This window comes from Parus major, chromosome 3 (genome assembly GCF_001522545.3).
Source record: "Parus major isolate Abel chromosome 3, Parus_major1.1, whole genome shotgun sequence".
Taxonomy (NCBI): domain Eukaryota; kingdom Metazoa; phylum Chordata; class Aves; order Passeriformes; family Paridae; genus Parus; species Parus major.
Window position 1 is genome coordinate 67,446,922 of NC_031770.1, and position 25,385 is coordinate 67,472,306.

General features: G+C 45.2%; 1 protein-coding gene across 5 annotated transcripts in view; it reads left to right on the plus strand.

Annotated features, from left to right (window-relative positions):
* Window positions 1–25,385, plus strand: part of TRAF3IP2 (TRAF3 interacting protein 2) — a 26,699-nt gene continuing 1,314 nt past the window's right edge. Inside the window, exons 1-9 of one of the 5 annotated variants that reach the window (XR_001520660.3) lie at window positions 1–471; window positions 7,681–7,765; window positions 8,017–8,769; window positions 11,805–11,994; window positions 14,224–14,399; window positions 15,817–15,905; window positions 17,606–17,669; window positions 19,841–19,957; window positions 21,075–21,149. Coding sequence is in view for 4 of the 5 variants with exons in the window: in XM_015622958.3 (XP_015478444.1) it covers window positions 7,648–7,765; window positions 8,017–8,769; window positions 11,805–11,994; window positions 14,224–14,399; window positions 15,817–15,905; window positions 17,606–17,674; window positions 19,841–19,957; window positions 21,075–21,149 (1,587 nt within the window). In the remaining variant the exon portion in view is untranslated. Of the gene's footprint in view, window positions 472–7,647; window positions 7,766–8,016; window positions 8,770–11,804; window positions 11,995–14,223; window positions 14,400–15,816; window positions 15,906–17,605; window positions 17,675–19,840; window positions 19,958–21,074; window positions 21,150–25,385 lie in introns of those variants that run through there. The other 4 variants (XM_015622959.3, XM_033512833.1, XM_015622958.3 and 1 more) reach the window with 4 other exon arrangements.

Consider the following 25,385-nt stretch of genomic DNA (forward strand, 5'->3'; position numbering starts at 1 on the left):
ATCATGTGATTGTCTTCTGTAGTCTGAATCACAGCCGATTGAACATTCGGCATTGACGGTAAGCGACCGAGGGCTGAAAGCAAGGGATGACTTTCCCGACGAGGCACACGGTTTAGGAATGACAGCGGGCTTCCCCCTGAGCTCTTTATCGGCGGCGCTCAGGCAGGGGCCGCCCGGCTCCCCACGGGAGAGGCGGCGAGCGGCGCGCAGGGAGCTGCGAGCTTCCAAGTGTCACTCCCCCACCGCGGCTCTCCCGCCGCCGCCGTGCTGAGCCCTGCCTGCCTCTTCCACTTCCTGCTGCAGAGCCAGTTCTGCCGCTCACCTGGGAGAGGCAGGGAGGCTGTCGTAAAAGGAGGGGAAAGCCGCCCGGCCGGCTGAGGAAGGAGCCCCGGGCGCGGCGGGGAGCGCAGGAGGCGCGCAGCCCTCTCGCTCTCCTCGGGCAGCCCAGCGCGAACCTCCCTCGGCCGCAAGGTAAGAAGTGCCCGAGGTGCCGCCTCTCTCGGCCCCTGTTTGCCGTCAGCTGCTGGCCCACGCCGGGCTCTCGCTGGGGCTTCCTTCCCCCCTTCCAGTTGCTGTCTCGCTCGCTTTCTCCCCCCTCTCTCGTGTCATGAGAGCCCGACTTTCACAGATGGTTACAACATGTTTCAGCCATTTCGCTGCAGTTTGTTTGTTGGTTCTTGTTCTTTTATTATATTTTTTTTTAAATCAGGAGGGGTTTGGGGTAAACACTGGGGGCGGACACGCCTGGTGTCGAAATGTTGTCCTGCCTATTTACGTAGTTGCCTGGCAATGCCTGGCGGCCAGGCCTGATCCCGCTCCCGCCCTACCCGGCTCGGCAGGCTCAAGGTGCTGTGTTGGCAGATGGCCCTCTCCTCCCTCTCCCTTGCCCTTCCCTTGCCCTTCCCTTGCCCTTCCCTTTCCTTTCCCTTTCCTTTCCCCTTCCCTCTCCTTCCCATTCCCCTTCCCCTTCCCTTCCCTTCCCTTTCCCCGCTGACCTGGGGCTGCACTGGACAGGTCCACAGACCTGGTGAGGGAGAGGCAGCTGCAAGGTGTGAAGCAGACAGGATCGCAGACCCTTTTTGCTCCATCCTCTATAGCCTTGGCATGGGAACAAGTGGGAGCAAGGAGGTAGTGTTCTTTTCAATTAGGATAAAATCAGCTATATAAAACCTGCTCCCATTTCACCCAGTTTCAGGATACAGATTTTGTAGGGTTAGCACTGGCTGGGCACCAAGATTGGCACGTCTGGGCATACTGGCCCTCAGCCACCACCAGCAGCCCCGAGATTAGAAATTCCCATTTCCTGCAAGCCCTGGGTGGGTTTCAAGGCCTGGACTGGCCACACCAGTGCCCCACCATGACCAGATGTTGCCGTGACATCCAAGGTGGGTGATGCCAGGGTGGGAGGGTAGATCCTGATGATGTTGCTGCCTGCACTGCTGTCAGCCTCTGAAGCCGGCCTTGCCCTTGCAGAGTGCTGGCAGTGTCTGGAAGCATGCTGTATTTTTTATTTTCTTATTTTCCAACAGAGTTGAGTTTTCTTTCTGCTTTCCTTAAGGCAGGAAGCAAGGCCTGTGCAATTATGGTGTTCGTGTCTGTCAGTGCCCCCCACCCCCAGCAGTGGCTTTTGAAGTTTGGCAGAGGGTACATGTCTGAAAGATACACACATTTCTGCACGTTTCATGACTGCAAGTGAGCGAGGCAGTTCTCACGCCAGCTGAGGGAGACACGTCAGGTCCCGCAGGCTTCCCTCAGCCTTCCCTCAGCCTCCCACCGCCCACGCACCTCGCAGCCCTCGTGCTGCAGAGCAGGGAGAATGGCTAGGGATGGGAGAGACGTCAGCCCTGTGAAATACCAGGGCTTCTTTAGGAACCATAGTCTTCAATGTAAGGCATGAAGCTATAGGAAAGCAGGCTGAGGAAATTGATAGCTCTCAGGGTGATCCCCCGTCCCACCCCACTGAGCCAGCCCCAGTTATGTGACAGGAGTTTTGGATGTCCCGGGGTCATGGGATATCCCAGACTGGGGATTCTTAAGTGCTTGTGGGAGTTTTGTCAGCACCAGACATGGGTGGGAAGTACCCTCTGGAAAACAGTCACATTTTTAAGGATAGCAAAGATAATTGTAGACATTTTCATATTTCACGAAGTTTAGAAAACTGGCAGGGATATATCTGAGATGCCTGTTCAGATTCTGCTAGGAAATGTCACCCTTCTAGTTTCTTACTACTTTTTGCTCAGCATTCCTTCAACATGTATATCGATGTCCACACTAAAAAGGCAAAAAATATCTGGTCTGCTCTAGCCTTTGCACCATGGACTGTCCAGTCAAGCAGCATTAGTGCTGCAAAAGAGAATGTGATGTTTGCCATGCAGGCAGGATTTGAAGTATATTCTCCTGGCACACATAGGTTTTCCTGCCAGTGCTTCAGAAAGTACATGAGAGCAACCATATAGCCAGAGGAACATTATTTTCATATTATTTTTCTAATTTTTCCAGAAGTCATAAAAACAAACATTACTTGTCCTAGAGGGCTAAAAGTCTGGGCTAGGAATGTGACACGTTGCCTTAGTCTTTGCTGTGGAGGGTACCCAAGGGAGAGGGTCAGCATCTGTGATGACAGCAGCCAAAATTTCTCATGGTGAAGTGTGAAACTCTGAAGCTTGGATTTCCTTGGCAGTGCTTATTTAAGTTGTGGACCCAAACCAGTTCCCACATTTGCACTTGCTCCTCCTGTAAGGATTTCTCTGGGTTTTTTTTTGAGGGAAGTTGTTTCTAGTGCTTCCGTAGAGAAAGCTGCACGTAGAGCAAGTGCTCTTGCACACTTATCTGACCCCATGGCAATAGCACTCCTTGGGATCTCATCATGGGCATCCTCACAGCAGCTTGCAAATTCTGCATCCACTTACTCCCATCCTGCAGATGGATATCAGCAGCACCAGGGAGCTTAAGGGATTCAGCCAAAGTATGCAGGAATTATTTGGAAATCAAGAAATTCTTGTCTGTTCTCCCCACCCCCTCTGCTTGTGATCTCAGCTAATCTCTACCCATGCCATTTCAGAAATGCTGTGACTGGTGAATAAAAAGCCCTGTCCTTGTGTGTTGTGCACCAAGGAAGGTGAGGTTTCTTTCTCATCCTGATGTTTTCTGTTTTAACAAGGTAGACAAATAAAACTTTGATCAAAAGAGTAAAGGTATTTTCCCCTTCTCCAGAAGCGGCAGAGAGCACAACCATGGCTGTGTTGCAGTCTCTCTCTCCTCTGTTTTCCTCATGACAGAAGGTTTCTAATCAGAAGCAGATAGATGGTTAGTGTGTGTTTTGGGACAGCACATCCTGACAAGTCTTCATGCTAGAAAACAGATGAAACCTGATGGATTTTGCAATCAGCTGCAAGAAAATAGTACAGATGAGCTGAGTCCAACACCCTTCCCCTTGTCCCCTTGCCTCCGTGAGAGGATTTTTAGGGGACTTTGGCCATTGCTTCAAACTTGAGTACTCAGGCCCATCTCTACTGACCTGCAAAATAATTTGCTCCCCTTCATTTATGCTCTCCCTGCCAGTTTCCAGGAGTGGCCATGGCCAGCAGCAGCTGGCTCTGAGCAGGAGGTTGGGGTGACTTCCCCTGTCTCCCTGGCAGAAGCAGAGGAAGAAGCTCTCTGGGTGTGGGAAGCCTCACAATGAAGCTGGAAAGGGGTTCTTGTCAGGAGCTTGAATCACTGAGCACCCACCCACAAAGGTTATTTGCTGAATTAATGCACATTGCAGAACTGGTTGTATAAGGAGAGGAAAGAAAAAGAGTGGATTAAAGAGTTCCCTTGACATTTTTGGGAGCAGTCCAGGCTCTGTCCCTCTAGGAAGGGCCTCCTCACTTTATTACAAGCAGGAATATAAGCAATGGCTCCAGCTGGTTATCAGTAATCTCCTGAATAGTCAGAGGTGCAGGGGGGATATTAAATTCTTGACGTTTTCTGGCAATATCATGAACTGACTTGAAGTGCAGTGTCTTTCCAAATGAGGTTGGGCACGATTTCTGCTCTCCAGCAGCCTCTGTGCCAGAGCAGGGATCAGGCTACAGGTTTCTGAGGGTATTTCAGTATGCTGAAGCATTCCTCTCCTCCAGTTCTTCAACACAGGAGACCAAGCAGGTAATTTTCTGCCCTATGCCTAATTGTATTTGCAGGATAATCTAACTAGAAAAGTCAAAGGAAACAAAATGAAACTCAGCAGCACAAGGCAACATAAAGTACAGGGATAATGGGCTCTTTTGGGTCTTTTTCCAAAAGCCAAGAATCTTCAGCTGAGCAGAATCAACACCCTGAAGTACTGCTGCTGGAGGAGGATGTTTTTGAATAATCTGTTACATTTTCAGCAATGTGGGGATTTCTCTTGGGAATTCCCATCCACATGCCATTGCCAGCGTTGCTCAAAGAATGTTCAGCATGTCCTGGGGTTAATTTATCCCTGGGGCCATCACTACAGGCAGAGCTCTGCTGTTGTAACAGCTCCTCTCTCCAGCCAGGGCTACTGAGGGAGGAGGAGGAGGATGAAGTCACATTTCCTACTTTCTTGATGCCAAAGCCCTCATCCCCTTTGTGCCTTCTACCTCAACTCTGTGGGAGCAGGGGCTGTGCATGGATCTCAAAGCTCAGCTTTTGCCTACATCTTGCAGCAGGATCTAAGCAAAAACCAATCTGAACAAACAGGAATTTTTTGCAGGTAAAAACGTAAGTGGTGGATTTGGTTGTCTCTTCTGTCTGACCAAATTATTTCACTCAGGTATTTTGAGTAATTTTTTAAGCTCAAGTTACACAGGAAGGAAATAAGGCTGTCTTTTAAATATTAAGTTGATTTGGGAGATGAAGAGGCATTTATCCATTCAGAGGTTAAGCTAATAGGAAAAAAATTTTTTAAATATTCTGAAATAAGACATTTGAAGAGTTTGGTGGCTGATGATTTAATCAAGTCTTAATATCCCTGACTAAATACATTAAATAATAAACTTCAAGAGAGCAAACCTGAATTTTCCTTGCCCATGTTGTCTCTTTCAGTAGATTCATGAAGTTCATTTCATAGATAGCTAGATGTTAGCAATGAAACTAAAAAAAGACCAAAAACTTTGGAGGTTGTAGCCTCCAATGGAATTTAGTAACTTTTAAATCCCATCTGACACCCAATCCAAAACCTATGGAGGTTAATAGAGAGATTTCCATTTACTTCATTGAGCTCTGGATTGAGATCTTGGTTTCTTCACAGAAATCTGTTCTTCTTATCATGGTGCTAAAGGCTATTGAGTATAGGGGATCTGAATTCAAAGTGTTTTCTAGCATTTTTACCCAGCTATTTCAGAGACTATCAAAACACCATCTTGGTGTATGAGGCATTGCAAATTTGTTTCTGAAAAGTCTAGTTTGCATGTTTGCTAAGGATTATGTCGAATGGAGGGATGATCAGACAATGCATGAGGTGGAGCTGTACTCCAGTCCACAGCTGAGTTGTGCTTTGTGAACACCAGGGTGAATTTTATGCAAGGAACCAGTTTACTGGAGATGCTCAGAGGGGAATAAGAGTCTGCAGTGTGATTTGTGCTGCCGGAGCGTGCGCGTCATTCGCTTTTACGACCAAACGTACAGAGATACCCACAAGTTGAAGCGTGTCTGAGCAGGCACTCCAAGGCCAGCTGATCCAAGGGTCAGGTTTACAAAGCTGTCGAGGTGAGCAGAAGACAGCTGCTATGCAAAGCGTTTGACAACCTCTCCTTCACAGATGCTTCTCTCTCAGGGGACCGCTCAGCAGCTTTAGGGCCTGGTTGGTGTAAATCTGACTGTGCTGAACTGCCCTGCTGAGTCACCACCCCAGGGCAGTCATCATTTAAACAGACATCTGACCAAAGGTCCCAGGCAAAGGGCGCTTTGCCACCCTCACACAGCACAGCACATCCTGACACAGTCCTGCGCTGGTGCTGAGAGCTCGAGGTTTTCTCTTTCCATAACATCAGTTATGCCTGTCAGAAAAGACTCAGCTGGCTGGTGTTTGTGACTGGGCATAGAGGAAAAGGGGTGCAGACCTCAGGGAGAGATGTGATGGTGGGGAGCTGACTGTCAGCCTTTCCAGCCTGGCCACTGGAATGGCAGGAGCTGGTTTGGCACCAGACCCAGCGCTCTCGTGCAGGGACTGCAGCTGTCGGAGCAGCAGCGTGTGTGCTGTGCTGGTGCAGCTAATAGCTGCTCTGAGGACTTGCCTACATGGGAAAATTTACCAGTGTAATTATCCCACTGTAATTATCCCAGGATAACTCTCCCTGTGGATGTGCTTAATATAACATAGGGTATGTATGAATATATGGCAAATCTTCAGCACAGATGGGGCTTAAGTTACAGAGAGGAGGAATGTTTACATTGCAGCCCAGCAGCAAAGCACAGTTTATATCCTACTTCCTAGCAAATGTTACACCCAGAATTTTCTGTGCCAGAGGTACTTTCAGGGGGAAGTATGTGTCATTTGATCTGATCAGCAAAAATGTAAAGCCTCAACCTTGCCCTCTAACATGGGGCACAACATTTGCTTTTACAGAATCGCTGTGAAAGCCAGGGTAAAGGTGTGGGACACTCCTTTGTGCCTCTCTGTGATTGTGTTCAACATTTTTTTATAGAGTGGTCATTTAAATTTGTTCATTTGACTTTTTTTGTTCAAGATGCTGTAAGTTGGGAGAAACCCTTGGATCACTAAAAGCTCTTCAAACATGTTGTGATTTTGACTTTCTCCACCAGGCTTTCAGACCAGATTCTTTTGCCAAATGTTGTCATTCCTATTGCTTGAGTGCTTAGTCCCCTCTCCTACTTGGGATTTTAGCTTCTTCAATCTGATAGAAGGTGAATGGCTGGGGAAATGATGAGCACCAAGCACATTTTTCTATAGTCCATGGTTGGAGAGAGAATTTGCTGGGAGGAAGGTGAGCTCCACCCTGTAAGAGGATGAAGATGGCTGCACTTCCTGAAGCCTGCTCAGCATTCACCCATCATGCTGTTGTCATCCTGACTCAGGATGAAGCAGAGGCATCCATCATCAGGAGTCACTTGGCTGGACCAAATTTACTGATAGCAGCCCCAAAAGGAATTCATAATTGATAATGTTGTTTTGGGCCCAAGTCAGTTCTGAAGGAAAGAGGCAAAAAAAATCCAACCAATAACTAATCTCTCTAAATTATCTTTTAATTTACAGCAATTTAAATAATGAGTTGTGTGATAATAGACAGTAAGAAATGGTACAATATCAGCAGCAGCACTTGGAAACAAGATTTTGAGTTGAAACTACCCAGCTAGGTCTGTGGTGAAGTTTAGATCCAGTGCATCAGCTGTTATTAGAAGGTCAGGAGTAAATTAATTGCAAATGGTTGTGTTGCCTGGATTGTGCCTAAACCAAACCTCCAAACTTAAGAAGTCTGATCTACTGTCACGTGCTAGAATTACTTCTGGGAGATGGTTCATCTGCTTTTGTCCCCCTCCAGTGTCAGCAGGAACAGTGGGTTTCAGAAATCCCTTAAAAACACTTGATTTGCGCAACACGATTTCCAAAACTTTAACTGCTGTTTCTTTTCCAGCATCTGAGATAGAGTTATTTTAGGATTGCTGCCCATGTGAAACTGCACCATGTTCACAGGAGTCCTTTCTCTTGTTTTCCAGCTTGCTGAAAAAGTCTGGTCTTGCAGTAAGGCAGCTGACTCACTTCTGGTTCAACAAAAAAATTTGGAAATGGCCTTTGTGTCAGGTTAGTCCAAACTATAATTCTCTACTAGCTTCACTCCAGCTAACCCTCTACTTTCTTGTTTTGCCAAAAGTCAGCCAGACCTTTTTGCTGTTTTCTGACATCTTTTTAAAAAGCATTAAAGTATAAAGAATTTAAAGAATACATATTTCTCTTCAGTATTCCAGCTCACAGTCACTGAATGATGATGATGGATGAGAGGCGTTCGACTGTGTGCCTGTCCACCTCCAGTGTTAATTCTCTCAATTTTTCAGGTACTTCTGTGGGTCGAAGCATACCAGTTGAAGTGGATGAATCCATGCCATGGTCCCAGTTACCTGAACACGTCTTGGAAAATGCTCTTCAGCCTTCTGGAGAGGATATGGAGGATGAGGAGGCCCAGAGCCCACGTGTTGCTCGAACACCTCGGGCCAATCCATCTTGCCTTTGCAGAGCACCAGCATGTCGTCATTCAGCACTGTCCATGGAGCCTGACAGCAGCTTGTGGTCATCAAAGGATACTGATCCTGATGGAGGTGGACATTCCTGTTCCCCTGGGGAATCAATATCAGGAGTATTTCCCTCAAAGACACATTCTATAGGGATGGACAAACCAAGCATGCAGGCAAGATCACAGCTTTCGGCTGACACCAGGCACAACTCCAGTAAATCAGAACAGATCTTGTCTGATGTTCCTGAGGACTCACTGGAGGAGAGCAGCCAAGGGAGTTCACAGCCACAGCAACCCTCAGGAAACAGACTCCTGGCAGAGCTGGGGACTGTAGATACAGGGTACAACTCTCAGTCACAAGACGTCATGGGCATCAAGCATCTGGAGCCCCCCTTACCACTGGTGTCTGTGCTGAACCCCCAGGACCTCCCAGGACCACTGATCTCCAGAGAGTTTTTGGGACCTGAGCATCAGCAGTGCCCTCTGTGCCAGCACTTGCCCCATCCCAACACCCCCTCGCAAGCCCATGGCTGCTTCAGGCACCGCTGCCCAGCACAGCAGCCCCCCCAAGGCCCATGTGAGTAGCACCTCTCGCTCCACAGGAGGTTCTCTGGGTGTGCCTCAGCCATGGTTCTCCAAGGGCATGTTCCCAACACAGCATGCGATTATTAAGCTCTTTAAGCATCTAGCTGCAGTCCATTTTACAATTTCAGATTTTTGGGTTATGTGGCTGGACTCTCTGCTGCAAAACCTCTGAACCTCTAAGTTAAAGAGGTCACGGTTACTCGTCGAGTGCAGGCGAATGATTTTGCCTAGAAACCAGCCTTTGTCGGTCACGCTGAGCATGCACAGCCTCTCCCTGCTGTTATTTCATATTCTAGTCATTTCCTTCCTCCTTGCATCAGTCATTCAGCAGCCTCCTATACCGACTCAATTCCTGTTGTTTTCATAGATTTGCTTGCTCCCCCTTGGATCCCCAAAGTTGAGAATTTCCTGCCAGGATCAGGACGGGAGGTTACCCTTGATCTCCATAAATAGTATCTCCCAGCACTATGGCCAGACTCACCCATGTGTTTTATTTCTATGTGAAAAGAGCGTGACATCCATCATCCTCATTTTTTTTTTCCGTTGTCAGCTGAAATGAAAGCTCATTACTTAAAATGGAGCCCTCTCAGCTGCTGGTGATTGTGTCGCTGAGCGCTGATGTGACTCCCTCAATATGGGCGTTCTGGCTCTGGGAGACTACAGCACAGTTTACAGCCTGCTATTAATTAGTATTCCTTTACAGCCTCTGAGATTTTTATCTGTTATGAAGTGAGCTTTGAACATTCAACAGCAATATCATTGTTTTGATATAATTTATATTACATTAGGCTCATGAGACCCTGACCTGTTTTGGGCTGCCTTTGTAATAAAAACTGTAGGCCTGTTCTGATAAACTTTTTTTTTTTTTTTTTTTTTTTTTTAACCATTTTTGTGACTCCACAGCATTTATATTGCATCTGTTTAAGGAGTTTTGTCATTCCAGCAATGTGCTATAATCAGGTATATGAAAGAGGAGGGTTTCAGAAACTCAGTTTCCAGCTCTGATTTTGGAACTTTGTAAAGGGGAAGGGGCTACAGATGGACTTTCAACAACATTTACAGCTTAAAATGTCCTCTGGTTTTCTTTTCCTACCTCCTCCTTTCAGTTCAGCTTTAAGCAGACAAAAAGCTGGTTGCACAACACCCCTCACTATTTACCTCCATTTACCTCCTCCACAAGCAGGCATCTGAGAAATAGGACATTTACTGAATGAGGACATTTTGTTTGAAAGCAGGAGCTCTGAAAGGCTTTCTTCAGGAAAATCACTACCATTCCAGTCATATCCAGAGGGCAAAAAGAGTAAAATAAACTCAGATGGCTGGAGCAGATTTGGTCAGGACCAAGAAGCTGGCAACTGTACTCTTGTTTCTCACATGCCTGGTGCAGAGTAAATCACCTCCTGACAGCTCCTTGTGTCTCAGATAATTGTTGGGCAGTGGCAGCCCACAACAAAGCTCTGCAGTTTGTGTGCTGCAACACGCCTCCCCTGGGGAAGAGCAACTGTGCCCAGAGGCTCTAAGCTGGCTCGGGGCACCTGCTGTTTGAGATACAACAACGAAACTGTTTCTGAAGTCAAAGAAATGTTCACAACAATGCCGTGTGCCCAGGGATCATTTTTTCCGATATCTGTTTTTGAGGGATGTGGGGGTGTGTGGGCACACACGCCTGGCCACGCTGTGCTTTGAACTGTGGCTGCATCCAATCTGCTGTAGCAGCAGACAGATCCAAAGGAAGCTGGTGAAACACTGGCCTTAAAACCTCCAAACCAAACTGAGTGTCCCAGATCCCTGCCACCTTCCCTAGAGCTGGTCATGAGGAATCCAGGAGGAAATCATACTGACTTGCAAGATGATTCTCTCAGACCCTTTCACTCTGTCCTGTTGCAAATAGTTAAGGGGGGGTGTGGGAAAATCTCCTAAAACAATCTCAACAAATGCAATGTTGCTGACTCACAATTTCATCAGGAATCTGTGTAATTATGGGGTTGGTTGGAGGGCTTTTTTCTTAGTTGTTGGCTCCCAGAATTGGAATATTTCATCAAAGCTTTGTTCTCTTTCTTTATCCTCCCCTTAAAAAAATATATACATATTCCTCATGGCTGCTAGGGAAAGGAAAGCATGACCCAAAAATAGCTAAAATGATTTAAAAAACAGTTTTGGGGTAAAAGAGCATTTGAGTACTGCAGCTTTTAGAGACAGCTCATAACACCATAATCATGCAGTGCTAATAAGCCTTGTCAGGCTGGACTTTGATCTGCACACAGCAGCTTGGAAGTGCACAGAGCTGCTGCCTAATGAAAACTGCAAGCAGAAAGACTGAGAGAAAAAAAATTCCTCCTCCCCAATTGGGAAACAAACAGCTTACATTGCTTTCTCTTTCAGTTTATGCCAACAGTTCCACTGTACGATAGTTATTAATCAGTATTACGTGTGGCCAGCAACAGTAAAGGTTTTCAGAATTACTTGAGCAAAATTATCACTTTGGGTTTCCCCTGCAGCGTCTTGGATGGCAATGGGAGCAGCAGCAAGTCCTTAAAATGTCACTTTGACAGAAAATTCACACAGGGTGAAGTAACAAACTAAGCGATTATTTTTCCTCTTTTCATTTACAATAATCACAGTCTGTTTAGCCCTAGTGTTGCAAACTGATTTGTTCCAGGATTTTGCATCTGCTTTCATGAGAACTTTGGGATGATTCATTTTCACAAGTCATTGCCAAAAAGAAATTAAAAAAAAAAAAAAAGAAGCCCTACCAAAACCACTGAGGCACAGTAAGTGCAGGGACAAAGCCGCCCTGAATGCCCAGCCCTGAGCAGGGATCTGAACCGTGCCGTATGTGAATGGGAAGTAGCAGGCTTTAGACTCTAAAACATCCCTTCATCTGGCTTCTTTCAGAGCGAGATACCTGCAAATGCCTCCAAACTGCTCAGTTTCCCGAGACATGCCTGGGAAGGAATAAACACAAACTGAGGCAAAAATGTGTTGGCTGAAATGATAGTTGCTGCCTTTATTTTCTCACCCTCCCAGATGGCAGAGCTCTGCACCAACATTTTGCAGAGCCATCGCAACCACTTCCTCCTGTTCCTGGACCTTGCATGAGAGTTATCCGCCCGGCCCAGCAAGTCATCCCAAATTACTCAAACCATCGTGCTCCCAGAGGCACTGGAGATCGACCACCCCAGAGGACGTGCTCCTCCCCTGGTCCTCCTCGATTCCCGTAAGTGTGCCTGGCAGGGTGGGGGTTGTGGGAAGTGGAAGTTCCTCTGATCTGATTTTGTGGGCTTTCAACCAGTAATTCTGAATCCTTGTACTGTGAGCGTGCCCAGGCTGCAGAAGTACATGTGAGATGCTGGATTGCTTTCTTTATTTGCTGTTTTACGCCCAGTGGGGGCCTGACCCTTTCCTAAAGGAGTTCAAAGGTGGATACCTGATATGTTGTTAGAGCACACCCTGAAATGCACGGTTAAGGAAGATAAATGCTTGAAGGTTAAAGGGATGAGGGGCTGAAAAATATCTCAGTTGAAACCTTAGAGCTCTCCTGCTCACGGGCAAAGGTCAATTTGGTGACTTGCTGGGATCTTCAGCTTTACACTGTACCAGCCTGGGACAACTCAATCACTGGTGTCCGGTGATTTCCTTCTTACCTCTTCTGTGGTGCAGAGAAGAAGGGAGAAAATTCCATCAGTTGCTGATATATTTCTACACTGCAATTTGCAGCCTTTTCTATGATTTTTCATAGCAAAATGATCTGATAACCTTTCATCCAGGGCTTTTTGACTGATTTTCAAATATTAATTTACCAGGCCTTATATTCTTACAAGTATATTATTAGCAGATGGCAAATCCTATTCATGCAGGGGTTCCTTCAGACTCAGCTATCTAAAAACAAATTGAAGCTTCATGTTTTGAGAATATCTGAAATCAGGCTGGTTTTATTCAAGTGCCACAATACTTTCAGAGGTGTTAAACTTACAGGCATCTGTACTTGAAAATGTCCACTTATGTGACATGGTCTTGGGAGGGAACTGTTGGACAGGACAAAAGAGGGCAGACCGCTGAAATAGCATTCTGCTCTGGCCTGTGAAAGGTTAAGGGCTGTAACAGAAAAGTGACAGCAAGATAAGGGAGTACCTGCAGCAGAGAGAATTGCACTGAAGAGTTTATATGAAAATATAAAAATATTGGGGGGTAGTGGGTATCCTTTGCAGTAGTAAAATTTAAAACCAGACTCCTGATTTTTCGCACATTTGTTAGGTAAGGTGGAGTTTCAGGAAGATCTGTAAATTAGCCACTGGGTAGTGTTTTTGTGGCCATTGATGAAGCATGTGTTGCTTTTATTAGTACTTTCTCCTGCTAAAAGAGATCCAGAATACTCGGGGTCTGTCGTGCGGCTGCGTGGCTGCTGCTTGCAGGCTGACTCCAGGAACAGCAGTTATGTGTTGGTAATATTTGCCTATAGAGTATTTTGTAACAGAAAACATCTGCACCAAAATGAATAAACCAAATCTTAATGTGACAACAGAAAACATGCTGTGACCAGCCTGTCATCATTCATTTAAGGAAGCCTAAGAAAAAAAAAGAGAGTGGTCTTGATTGACTAAACATCATGGCTGTGTGGGGAAAAGCTCTCAGAGAAACATAAAACTCATCCAACAGATTCAACCCAGCAGACTGCAAGTACACCTCATGTAAAAATCTCTATTATAGATTCACCTTCCCATTGACTTACAATCTGAAGCCAAAGTGTAGTAGGACGAGAACTGCTAAGCTTCCTAAAATCATCCCTTTCTGTCTGTTTACTACAATGGAGAAGACATTAGGCAAGGTTATTGCAGGTCTGGAATGCCAGTCCCTGACATGAGAAACCCTTGTTTGGGTATGCCATTGCTGGTCAAGAAATTAACTTTGTTCCCTTTGGCAAAACATTGGGTTTGTCCAAGACTGGAGGCCCTCTGGAGCTGGAGCTGGAGTGCCCTTGTAGACCCATTTTCCCAATTTCTCTGAGCCTCTTGTGCTCCCCGGGACATGGTGAGAGCATCTGAGGTGCCATGAAGCATTCTTTACCTTTACATAATGGGAAGAGGTTACCCAAAGGCCACCCTGCTCCTGTACGTGCATAACAACATGCACAACATTATTTCTCACTCAGAAACAGCCTTTGCCTCTGCTAATTGCAAGCTGAACAGCTCTCAGCTATGATGTGACTTACTTCCTGTGATTAATGTTGTTTCTCTGATAAACTGCTTCTTGTGGTAGCCTGTCACCAAGGTATCTGTTCCAAAGACACTGTGATAACTAAGCAGATGTGCTGAGCCAAGCATTTCTAGGAGAGCTTTCACAGCTAATACGCAGATAAGGTTCTTAGTGTGTTATTAAAAGAAAAAGAAATTCAGAATTTTGCCTGAAAATAAGTATTTTCTAAACCCTCCATTGCTTTTCTTTCTAGAAACCAGCTATACAACCAGCTACCTAATGGTCAGCTGCCCCCCAGGGCGTGTGGCCTGGATGAAGCATGTGGTTGTCCTTCTGACAATTTTCCATCTCCAGCTGCTGTCCCGAGACCTCTCAGTAACCCTGCAGTCAGGGGAACTCTGAGAACCAGCAATCTGCCGGAGGAGTTGCGTAAGTGGTTAGCAAATTTGCTCTGTGCAAGATTTTACAGCATGGCCTAACAGCTTTAGGTGAGAGAGCTCCAGAGTGGTGATGAAAGGGGGAGGAGAAGGCAGGGGGAAATGACATTAAGACACAAAGACAAAAAGAAAAGAAAATACCAAGTGTCACCACATCTGTTGGGTGTGAGTGTCTGTGTTTGGTGGGATGGAATTACCCCCTTGAATCCTGAAAGGGTAATTGCCATTAATTGCTTGTTATTTTGTTTACAAAAAATAAATAGTGTTTAGAATGTTTTCATGACTCCTTTCTAAACAGGATGTTGCTTTGAGGCAAGAGGGGCTGGAGCTTACAGTAAAAGGCTAATAACAAACAAAGCCTGAGGGATAAAATGTTTCTGCCTGTCCCAAACTAGACAAAAATATTGAGCCTTGACCTTAGTTTCTCCCTGAACTGGTGAGTCTGGAGAGGACTCTGGGACATGCTGAGGGCAGCACAGGCTCTGCCTGACATGCTTCTATTGCCACCAGCACCACAGATAGAGTCATCCTCCAACTCTAAGGGAAAGTCAGGTTTCAGAAAAATAGCTTCTTTCTGAATGCCAAGCTGACTAGTAGGTGAGATGTACCATTGCTAAGAGCCCTCCACGGCTCTCCTGAGGTTTCAACTTTTCCTTTGTTCTCCATTCTGCGTATCACCTTTCAAATCTCGCATCTCTCTGGCCTGTAGGAGTGAGGCATGATACCAGATGCCACTCTTGGATAGACCCCACTTTATCAGTTAGCATGTCCTAGATGGAGGAATTACTGGGTAAAACAGGGTCATCTGTGGTACATGCACAGCTGGATTAGATCAGCCAGCTGGTTTACCCTGATGCAAATCCATGAAAACCCCTCCCACAAGGGCAAGGACATTGTTGTCACCAGCCATGCATCCTGCCTGCACAGGGGGTTAATGCTGCTCCAAGGAGAGGCAGAATGACATGCATAAGGGCCCTTGCAGCTCTGTGTCGTACCAGTGGGTCTGGGGAAAGCTGTGCTGGCTGCAGCTAGTGCAGGTAACACGAGCTGAGGGTGAGAGCCCAGGCTCAGGTATGCCCAAGTGCTGGGAAAAAGCAGCTCTGGTCACAGGGCAGAGGGAGCAGCAGAGGGATTTACCCTCTGCAGCTTGCCAATAAGGCAGGAGGAGCTCAAATCTAGAGCAGGGTTTTGTACAGGGGGTTGGTCTCAACACTGAGACACTGCACCATCCCACATCCATTTCGTAAACAATCCAAAGAGACCTAAGTGGGCAGAACCTGCAGCGTGGTAGAAAAGGAGGGCTGTGATAGTCTCACCCCCTGAATGGTGTATTTGAAGGAGGGTTGTGACAGTCTCACCCTCTGGTGTATTTAAATGTGTTACATATTCATACAGACTCTCTCTCCCAGGCAAAGTCTTTATAACCTACTCAGTGGATACGGCAGTGGAGGTTATGAAATTTGTGAACTTCCTGTCTGTAAATGGATTTCAAACTGCTGTAAGTATTCCTTCTGGAAAAAATGACTTTCAACCAGGAAAGAGGCTTTTTTTAAAAAAAGCAGTGGCAATACACTGTCCGTTGAAATGTTTTTCTGGTTATCATCACGTTTTGTAGGCTAAGGAAGATACAAATAGATTGAACTAGCCCTGGTTTTGCATGCTGTAATTTAAATGATCTGCCTTTTTGTTTATTCCTCTTTTTACTGAATTTTGTGCTTTGAAATATGCTTTAATAATGACCCTGGAAAATTTCACTTAGTGACACCAGATGGGCAATAGTGTGAGGTTTTGTGAGCTATTCCATTAATATTGTCTCATATTTGATCTGTAATATCAGTGTTACAAAAGGTCAATCTAATGTTCATCCTGTCCTACCTTTTTTTTTTCCCTCCAATGCTATTACATCATTGATTCTTTAGATGTGAATAACTTTCTGCTATAAAAGATCTAAAAGTAGATTCTAAAATTCACACAGTTTAATGAAACAGCCCATCTCATGGTTTCGTTTGCTTTGTTATCCCTTTAAAAGTGATTTTGCTTTGTTATGCTTTTAAAAGGGATTCTAAAAATCATTGGCCTGAAAAGGTCTGTGTCATACTGTCTAATCCCATAAACCATTCAGATTTTAACTGAATTTCTCATGAGTTTGCTTCATCTTAGAGGCCCACAGAGGCTCTAGGATTCAGTGTTCATCAAAATCTTGATTCATATTTTCTTATTTCAAGAGCATATGCTATCTGACCCCTCAACCTTCACTCTTTGGCTCCAATTCAGGAAAGCATTTAAGCAAGTGGCTATCATTAAACTGAATGAGACTCAGTGGGGGGGCTTTGCACATGCTTATTTATTTTGATGAATCAAAATTTTTTTTACAGAGACTGCAATTACACTTCTCTCCAGCAGTTCTGTACTATGACCAAGTCATAAGAAAGCTTCTGGGCACCATAGCTTTACGGATTAGAAGGCTCATTAACAGCACCTTTGCTGGACAGGCAACTCTTGGAGCCTATTGAAGAGTAATAGATACAGCAAAATAGCCCCAAAGCAGGGAAACAAGTGGGCTCTCTGCATTCAGAAAAGGAAAAAGAAAGACTTGAGAGCAGATCATGACTCTTGTCTCGAAGACTTGGAGATGTTACTTACTCCATTGGTCACAGTCACTAACTGATGGTTTCTGAGTTTACTGGGCATGCAGAGAAGCAAGCAGTGTTGGTATTCAGTCCTATGAAGTCCTCCACTGCTCTGCTGTCACTGAAGTCTGGGTGACTGCACCCAGTTATCAGCGACCTGGCTGACTTCCCACCACACACCCTGAATATTTAGTTCAATATGAAGCTAAAGCTTCACACTCAGTACAACCTTGCAGTCAGAAAATAGCAGGCATTTTCAGCTGTACAGATGGAGAAGGTGAGCAGCACCTTGTTGTTTCCAGTAAAAAATGCCTGGGAGTTGGGGGCTGGCAGGACAGCCAGTCAAAGGGCCAGCTGAGTGGGATCCCAAGGATGTGCCTGCCTCTTTGCCTGCTGCCTCTCCAGCTTGACTGCACAGAAAAGGGGAGAAATGCATGTACACATTTCTTTCCTAAGGGAATTGGGCATGCTTGTAATAAACAAGGGAAGGAGTAGGTCCTTTATCAGTGCCGTAAAATGGGGAGGAAAGGTGAAGGAATGCTCACCACAGACTTCCATTCTCTTGCAGATTGATATCTTTGAGGACACGGTACGAGGTATTGACATCATTAAGTGGATGGAGCGCTACCTAGGTGATGTATGTAAGGGCAATTTAACCTTGTTTATAGCAGAGGTGATCTGAGGAAAATGGTTGAATTATTCTAATATGCAACAGGGACAGAATGAAAATGCAAGACCCTACTGTTGTCTTCCCTGCCCCTGTAAAAATGGCAGAGGTGTTTCAGAGAGTGTAGGCAAATCTTTGTATCTCATGGTCCCAGAGCTCTTTCTTTAAGAAATGAAGTGCTAATCCTGGCATTCTTGCCAAATTCTAATCCTGTCTGTTACATCCATGCTGAAGCTGCCATTGGAAAAGTTGTTCCTCCACCCCCTCTTTAAATAGTGGGGTTTAGCTGTGCTTGGTTATACAGTGGCATCTGTATTTCATCCCAGGCTGCATGGTCATGGCTAATATTCATCCTTCTCACCTGTAGCTTTTACATGGATATCTAATGTAAATGTTCTTCTGGATACATCATCCTACATTTAAACTGGAAATTGATATTTTCTTGGTTGATATATAGATTTGCTCTCATCACTTTACATATATCTAAGCAGTAAAACAGATTTATTTTGCTGCCAGTGCTGTCCCCTGCAGCAACAGCTTCCTCTGAAGTTCCCCTGAGCAGTGAGTGCACATCTTCTTTAGGATCAAGCCAGGTGGTCGGACTATACCAGCACAGCTGGGTGCAAACTGGCAATTCCGTCACTGGACAGGAGCCATCATGGGCTGGCTTCCTTGGATTCTCACCCTGCTGAGTAGCCACCAGGTCTCTAACTCACTCTGGCCAGTCCTCCATGGTTCAGGAACAGGGTGACAGAAGTGGTGGACTCTCTTCCACCTGAGCAAGGAAGCTCAACCATCTGAGCCACCCCTGCACAGGTGTCCATGCAGGACAAATTAGGCTTGGGCTCACTGTGTGTAATGTAGGTAATGAAACCAGAATACAGGGTGACTTTGCTTTTGCCAAAAACATCATTATCACTTAAAATACAAGCTGGCAGATCTCCTCTGGGACTTGTGCACAGTCAGTAGGAGAAACCAGTATGTGCAGAGAACAATCTGTCTCCACCTGAGGATGTTTCTCTGACTACCCACCCCGGAAAAGTTTGGTTTCCCTCACTGACTGTAGAGGCAGTTTCTAACTTCAAAACCCTTACGTGTGTGTGGAGGAAGGGACTGCTTGGACACAAGCAGAAGAAAGTGTGCAACTGGGCATGTCTCTTCAACACCTCAACATCTGCAAATGCTTACACACGTCAAGCACAAGCAAAAGTAATTCTGGAGTATGTTGAGCCAGTGTAAGGGATAATGGCTCCTTACCATATTTGACCTTGTGTTGGGGCAGACTCTCTTGATACAGCACAGAAGGGAAGAGTTAATTACATGCCAGGCTGACTGTGACGCACAGATTTGGAAGCCTTACACAGCCTGATGTGCCGGGGATGAAGCGCAGGCCTCAGGTAAACACAAGTAGGAAGCTTTCATCTGCTGCCTGCCATTAAGGAGGAGAGGTATCTCCCAGATGTAAAGAATGGCCCCTCTCTGGAAACCAGAGCTCAGTGTGGGGCTGGGGTTAAACAGGTCAAAGGCAGGATCTGGGCTGTCCTAGCAAGATGGAGGAGCAGCTCATCATGACAGCTGCCAGGTACCCCTAAACGTGCCCAAGCCATCCACAACAGCCCATGCTCCCCCCCACAACCACCTCTCTGCACACTTTGTCACTAAGATCAGCAAGAAAAGATGTCATTTCCGCCACTGAGAGCCCTAAAAGTAGCTTCCACAGACCACTGTCTTCAGTAGCTTTTTGTATAAAAAGCCATAGATGACTAAATAGATGCACTTCTACATAAGCTGTTGGAAAACATTTGGGTCTGAATTTGAAGACAAAAGTTTTCTGTGTATGCACATAGACACTCTACACTGATAAAAAGTAGCTTTTTATGACAGGGATTCCAAGTGTCAACTGGTAGCTGCTAATACATCTCTTGACATTTAGATTTTCTATATTGAGATGTTGAGAAATAACGAGCAGAACGAGTGTGTGAGTTCTCCTGTATTTCCTGCCAGAATGAATGAGATCCTCTTGTGTTTGCCAGGAACACAAAGATCACTTAAAACACAAACTGGCAGATTTCCGATCTGCCTCTACCAAACATGCTGCGTTTCTCAATTTCATAAAAGTGCTTTTCTCCCTAACAGAAGACAGTGATGATAATCATAGCAATCAGTCCAAAATACAAACAGGATGTGGAAGGGGCTGAATCCCAGCTGGACAGGGATGAACACGGCTTACATACTAAATACATCCACAGGATGGTAAGCAAGGACATGCTTTTGCTGTTTTTACAAAGACTGTCTCTTCTTCTCAAAAGACAAATCTGTCTCCAAATGGCAGGTTCTTTGCTTTGTTTTCCCTAATCCCCATAGTTAAACACCCCTCTTTGGAATTCATTAATCCTTCCTCTCATCAGCTCCATATACTCATTAACATCTGCTAAGAGGTTCAAGGAATAAAAATCCTATTAAACATGCTCCTCTTATTTCTTCATATTCTTTATTGTTCAATGTTTTTCCCCTCCTTCACCTTCTTGAGCCCTTGTATAGCCCTAAGCACAATCTTATCTAACAGCGCCTGACCTTCCTCCCTCTAAACCAGCCCCTGTTGCTTCAGCCATCCTGGGGTCTTTTCTCAGGCAGCAATAAAGCTGACTGAAGGATGGAATTGCAGAGCAAGGGCCAGAGATGCAATGTGGAGCTTCTGGGGAGTGCACCTTGCCAGAGGACCAGATACCCATCTCCTCAGCCTGTCACAGGATGGACATTTAGCCCAGAAGAGCCCACAGAGCCATGAAGCTGATCCATTCTCCCTTGGTTTGCAGTCTTGCAGTTTGGAGCCTTTCTCACACTGTAACCTATCTGATCCCCCAGTTTGAATCGGCAGTCAGGTTTCTCAGAAGCTGTCACCAGCAGATGAGCTCTCAGCAGTACTCTGCTGTCTGTACCACCCCTGGGATGCCTGTGTCCAGGGCCATGGGGAGCAGGCTGGGCCCTAGCTCAGACACAGACCTGGCCTCTGGCTGACATCTTTCACCAGTTTGTAGGCCAAACAGGGGTGTTGGTCAAGTCAGGCTTCACCAGTTTGAGATGGATTTCATGGGATTGCATCTGCAGCTAAACCCACAATTATTTCTCACCATGAAACTAAATGTTCAAGAAATGGTGATGGATCTTTCCTGTATCCTTTCTGTAGCAATGAAGAATTACTTTAAGTGGCCAAACCAAACAACACTGAGTCCACCAGCAATAGATCAAATCATTTAAACAGAAGAGCGGTTTAAGTAAGCAAGGAATACTTTTATACATAGGGTTCAGATGCATGCAGAGAAAAATTGTCATGTCATTACAATTAAACTGGCATTTTGTTCTATTCTAGATGCAGATTGAGTTTATACAGCAAGGAAGTATGAACTTCAGATTCATCCCTGTGCTTTTTCCAAATGCAAAAAAGGTAACATACCTGCATGCTTATGTACTTGCCACATGATTAAGTGCATATTATTTTGATCACAGTGCAGCAGATGGAATCTTAAAACCCAGACACTCAATTTCTTGGTTCTTAATAGCCCACAAGTAATATTCCAAAGCTTATAGGTTTATGTATTCCAAAGTTTATAGGTTTATGTACATGCAAATAAAAAACATTTCATCCACAATATAAATCAGTGTATAAATGTATTTCTCGTGATGAATGTACAACTAAAACTCAAATTGCCTTGAGCACTGAAAGAATTTAAATGGAGAGAGGCAATCGATCCAGGAAGCATGCTTTTTATATTAACCCTTTTATAATTTTGTCCAAATGTAATGCTGATGAGTGAGATGGGCAAGATTTATGACTGATGTGAAGAGAGGGTCTGGTAGAGGGTGTGTTGAGAATATAAAGAGTATAATATAAAAAGATAATAAATAAAAGTACTAGGCTGTTGCTTGAACTTTGACGGGCCCATCGAAGGCAAACTAAGATTTTTTAGGACTTGCCATTTCATCTGCCCTCCTTACTTGTTTTGAAGATACATTTGAGAATAAGAAATAAGTAATGCAAAAGATTCCCATCTCTTCCACCTCACTGAGAGAATCTGTTGGATTTTTACCAAAACAAAAATAATAAAAGGCTTCGGCTATAGCTTCCTCAATCTCCTGTGTTGTATTTATAGTCACTGTTGGGTAGCTATCATGTTGCCCCTAGGTACAGCTGCATTTTAGAAAAGTGTGGAAAAATTCTTTATATTTCTTTGGGTATCCAAATTTTGGAACATGAGTCAAAATTTAAACAATGTTATCAATGGTTATAGAGCTGTGCAGTCTCATCACACTTGTGGATTTTAGTGTAATGAAGTTCTTTATTTAAGTACCAATTTAAGATCGATGAAAAGATAAAAGAAATTTGAAAATATGTCCCTGGGTTTGTAAAATATGTGAGGTCCTGTGGGTTGAACAGTACTTCTGGTATTTCATGTCATTCAGACCCCTTCCTGAATGATCCCAGACTGCTACTTACCTTGACTACGTACCTGGAAGACAGCAATGGTGGGAATTGGGCAGGCCAAAGGCAGGGAAGTAGTCAGTCTTTGGTGGGGGGAAAGGGCTCCTAACCTTGGGGCTACTTGAGTGCCCACCATGTGAACAGACCACACAGTCTAGAGCCACTTGGCACCTTAAGGGTTGCAGAGGTGTCCCATGAGGCACTCTAGCTGCCTTGGGGCTCTGAGACAGAACAATATGTGAATTTCCAGGATTGGTTTATCCAGCTCCCTCTATTAAAGTATCAGGCTCCAGACATGCTTCCTGTCTATCCTCTGTAGTCCCACATAACCCTTCAGTTTTTCAAGAGGTGCCTTTCTCATTAAATGATGCAGATCAGCATTTTCTACCTTAAAGCTGTTAAGCTTTAGTCTCTTTCTCCACATAATCCTTTGCTACATCACCTACCTTCACCTAGCTACTTAAATGTAATGTAACTGAGGACATCATGGGTGGAAGGAGAGCATCAGAGCCTGAACAGGTTGCAGTAGTGAAGTCTGGAGGCAGTCGGAGGAAGTGAGGTACCTGAAAAACTGCCAAGTATATGTACAATTGGATGATGTTGGCAGGCAAATTACTTCAATTTTGTCTTTTTTATACTGCCCTTTATATGTTCAACTATTAGCATAGCTGGCAGTGGAAAAGAGCAGAAAATGAAGATTTGGAGGTTTCATCTAGGGATGGGGCTATTAGATGAATTAATCTCATACACAGCACATCATGAAGCACTGCTGGTATGTGAAAATTAGTCAACCTCCAACAGGAAGAGATCTGTGTGATCCAAGGAGCATTCATTAGGAAACTGAATAATGAGGCGAGGACTGCACAAAACACAGTTGAGGTGGAATTGGCATTTCCAGCTTCCAGTCACACACTACTGAAGGAAACATAGGTCTTGCTGGTTCAAGGTTTGCATGACAACAATCCACAGAAAGGTGTCCTCCTCACCTGGCCACCTGATGACCAAAGCGTTAAGCCAAGATTGCCCCATGCTAGAGGCTCCCTCTGGAAGCAGCCAAGGGGCAAGATGAACAGGGCTGGTGCCAGGGAAGACAGGAGATACCAAACCGTGCTCTGCTGGCACAGCCCTGAACAGTCCTGTCCTCTTCAGTAATACACTTGCCCTCTTCCTGCCAGTTTGAACTGTGGAGTTATCGGATACTTTCCCTATGGCATAGAGAGAGTTTCCTCTCAGCTCACAGATAGACAAATTTTTAAAATGTAAAGGACAGTAAACATTTTCCCATTACTCCCACCTGCAATGACAGATGCTGTTGCATGGCAAGGAAAGGTCCATTTCTCACTCTGGATAGAAACAGGAGTTATAGCTATCCTTTACCTCTACACACCTCCTTCAAATTAAAACTATTGCCAGAGCTGATTCATGTGCAGGTGCTTTTTCACTGATTTTATTATGGAGGGTATTAAACAAAGCTGCACGAGCAGTTTTGGAAGCAAGGCACAGAGCTTGTCTCTGGATGTGTAGTGCCTCTCTCATTATATCCCCACTTCCTGATTTCTTCCCTACTACACATTTTTCACACTAATTTCCATCTTAACTAATGATTTACCGATGTGGACCTCTATTAAATGCATTTCTGAAGTCCAGACTGACTATACCTACTGTATTTCCTTTGTCCAAAAAATGTAGTTTCTTATCTAAGGCAGAGAAAGAGCTCATTTGGTAAAACCCCCGCTGTATTTAATTGCATTTCCTTCTGTAGCTTTTAACAAGATTTAGCAGAGAAGCAAGTTCCACGTAACAATGGTGTATGCATGTGCATACAAACATAGTCATCTTTCTTTCTCCCTCAAACATTTGAGTCTCTTGGCCAATTCCAAAGAGTTTTGTCAAAGGAGAGAAATTCATGAAGATTAAAATCCATTCCTACGCCAAAATAAAAAGACTAGCAGGTGGAGGCAAGAAGCCTTATTTTTGCTCCTGCCAAAGGGAATGCTGTGGGATCTTACCCTTGTGCAGTGAGATGTCCATCTGGAAGAACAACCCTCCTCTCTAGAGAGACCACTGACCACAGCCTATCCTTTCTCAGCCACTGGAGAAAGGCCAGGTTTGATAGATACCTCTGCCAGTCACAAAGCTTAGGTCAGAAGCTACCAGTCAGAAGCCTAGGTGAGTTCATAGTAATGGATCTGTAGGTGCCTGTGTGACTTACCTCCTTCTTCCTATACATAAATCCCGTAGCTCTAACAGAGTGGTTGCGTCAATTAACACAAACTGCTCCCTGAGCAGGGAAAGCGATGCTGCCTTGTTCCTACAGCTGTACAGGCCAAGGAAAATACAGCCAATTTGAGAAGTATGATCATGGGAATGAAAGGTTTGGAATGCAGCTAGGCTGTTTGCTGGCAGCAGGACATGTGCAGCCCATGCCAGGGCATCCCCTGGCAAGGTGCCAGAGATGTGCACGCCAGCAGCTTTTTGCTCTGTCCTCTTGGAGCTAGTTCCACTAGCTTGACAGGAACTGTCTAACAGGGGCTATCCTGGGAAAACACTGCTGAATAAGAGGTCCAGGGACCAAGTGTTGGATGTCCTGGCTCCTCATGTTGCTTAACCTGCTCATTTTGGTTACGTTCTGGTGTCTCCAATTCCAAAACAAATCTCTGTCTCATGGTAACCATAAACTGGTTTTGTTCAAGGACCTGTCCCTCTGTTAATTAGTGGTATTATAATAGCCCTTCACCCCTACACATCCAGGCTGTCCATATGGAAGCCTCCCAAGGCTGTGGGAACATGGGAACATGAGGTCTGAGCAGACTTGTATCTATCAGCCAGCTGTCACTCTCCACTGCCATGGTGGTCCCGGCTTCATTATGTTAATGGACATTAGCCAACCCCTGTGAAGCACTGCACCTTTTCCAGGATGTGGGGATTGGTGGAGGTTTGACCCTACTAATCTGGAGATGCCTTAGTCTCTCCTCAAGTCAGCATCAGCCTCAGCCTTCTGCTCAGAAGGCACAGAACACTTGGCAAAGAAAGGTGCAAGGGGAGGGGAGAGGGCTACCAGCATGTGAAATGTTCCTGTGGGGTCCCAGTCTTTCCCTACCAATCCTCTTCCCAATGTTGAACATATTGTATGGATCCTCTAGTAGCTACTAAAGTGGCACTGAAGATTTCCCTGCTAGGGGCACTGAAATTCTCTTCTCT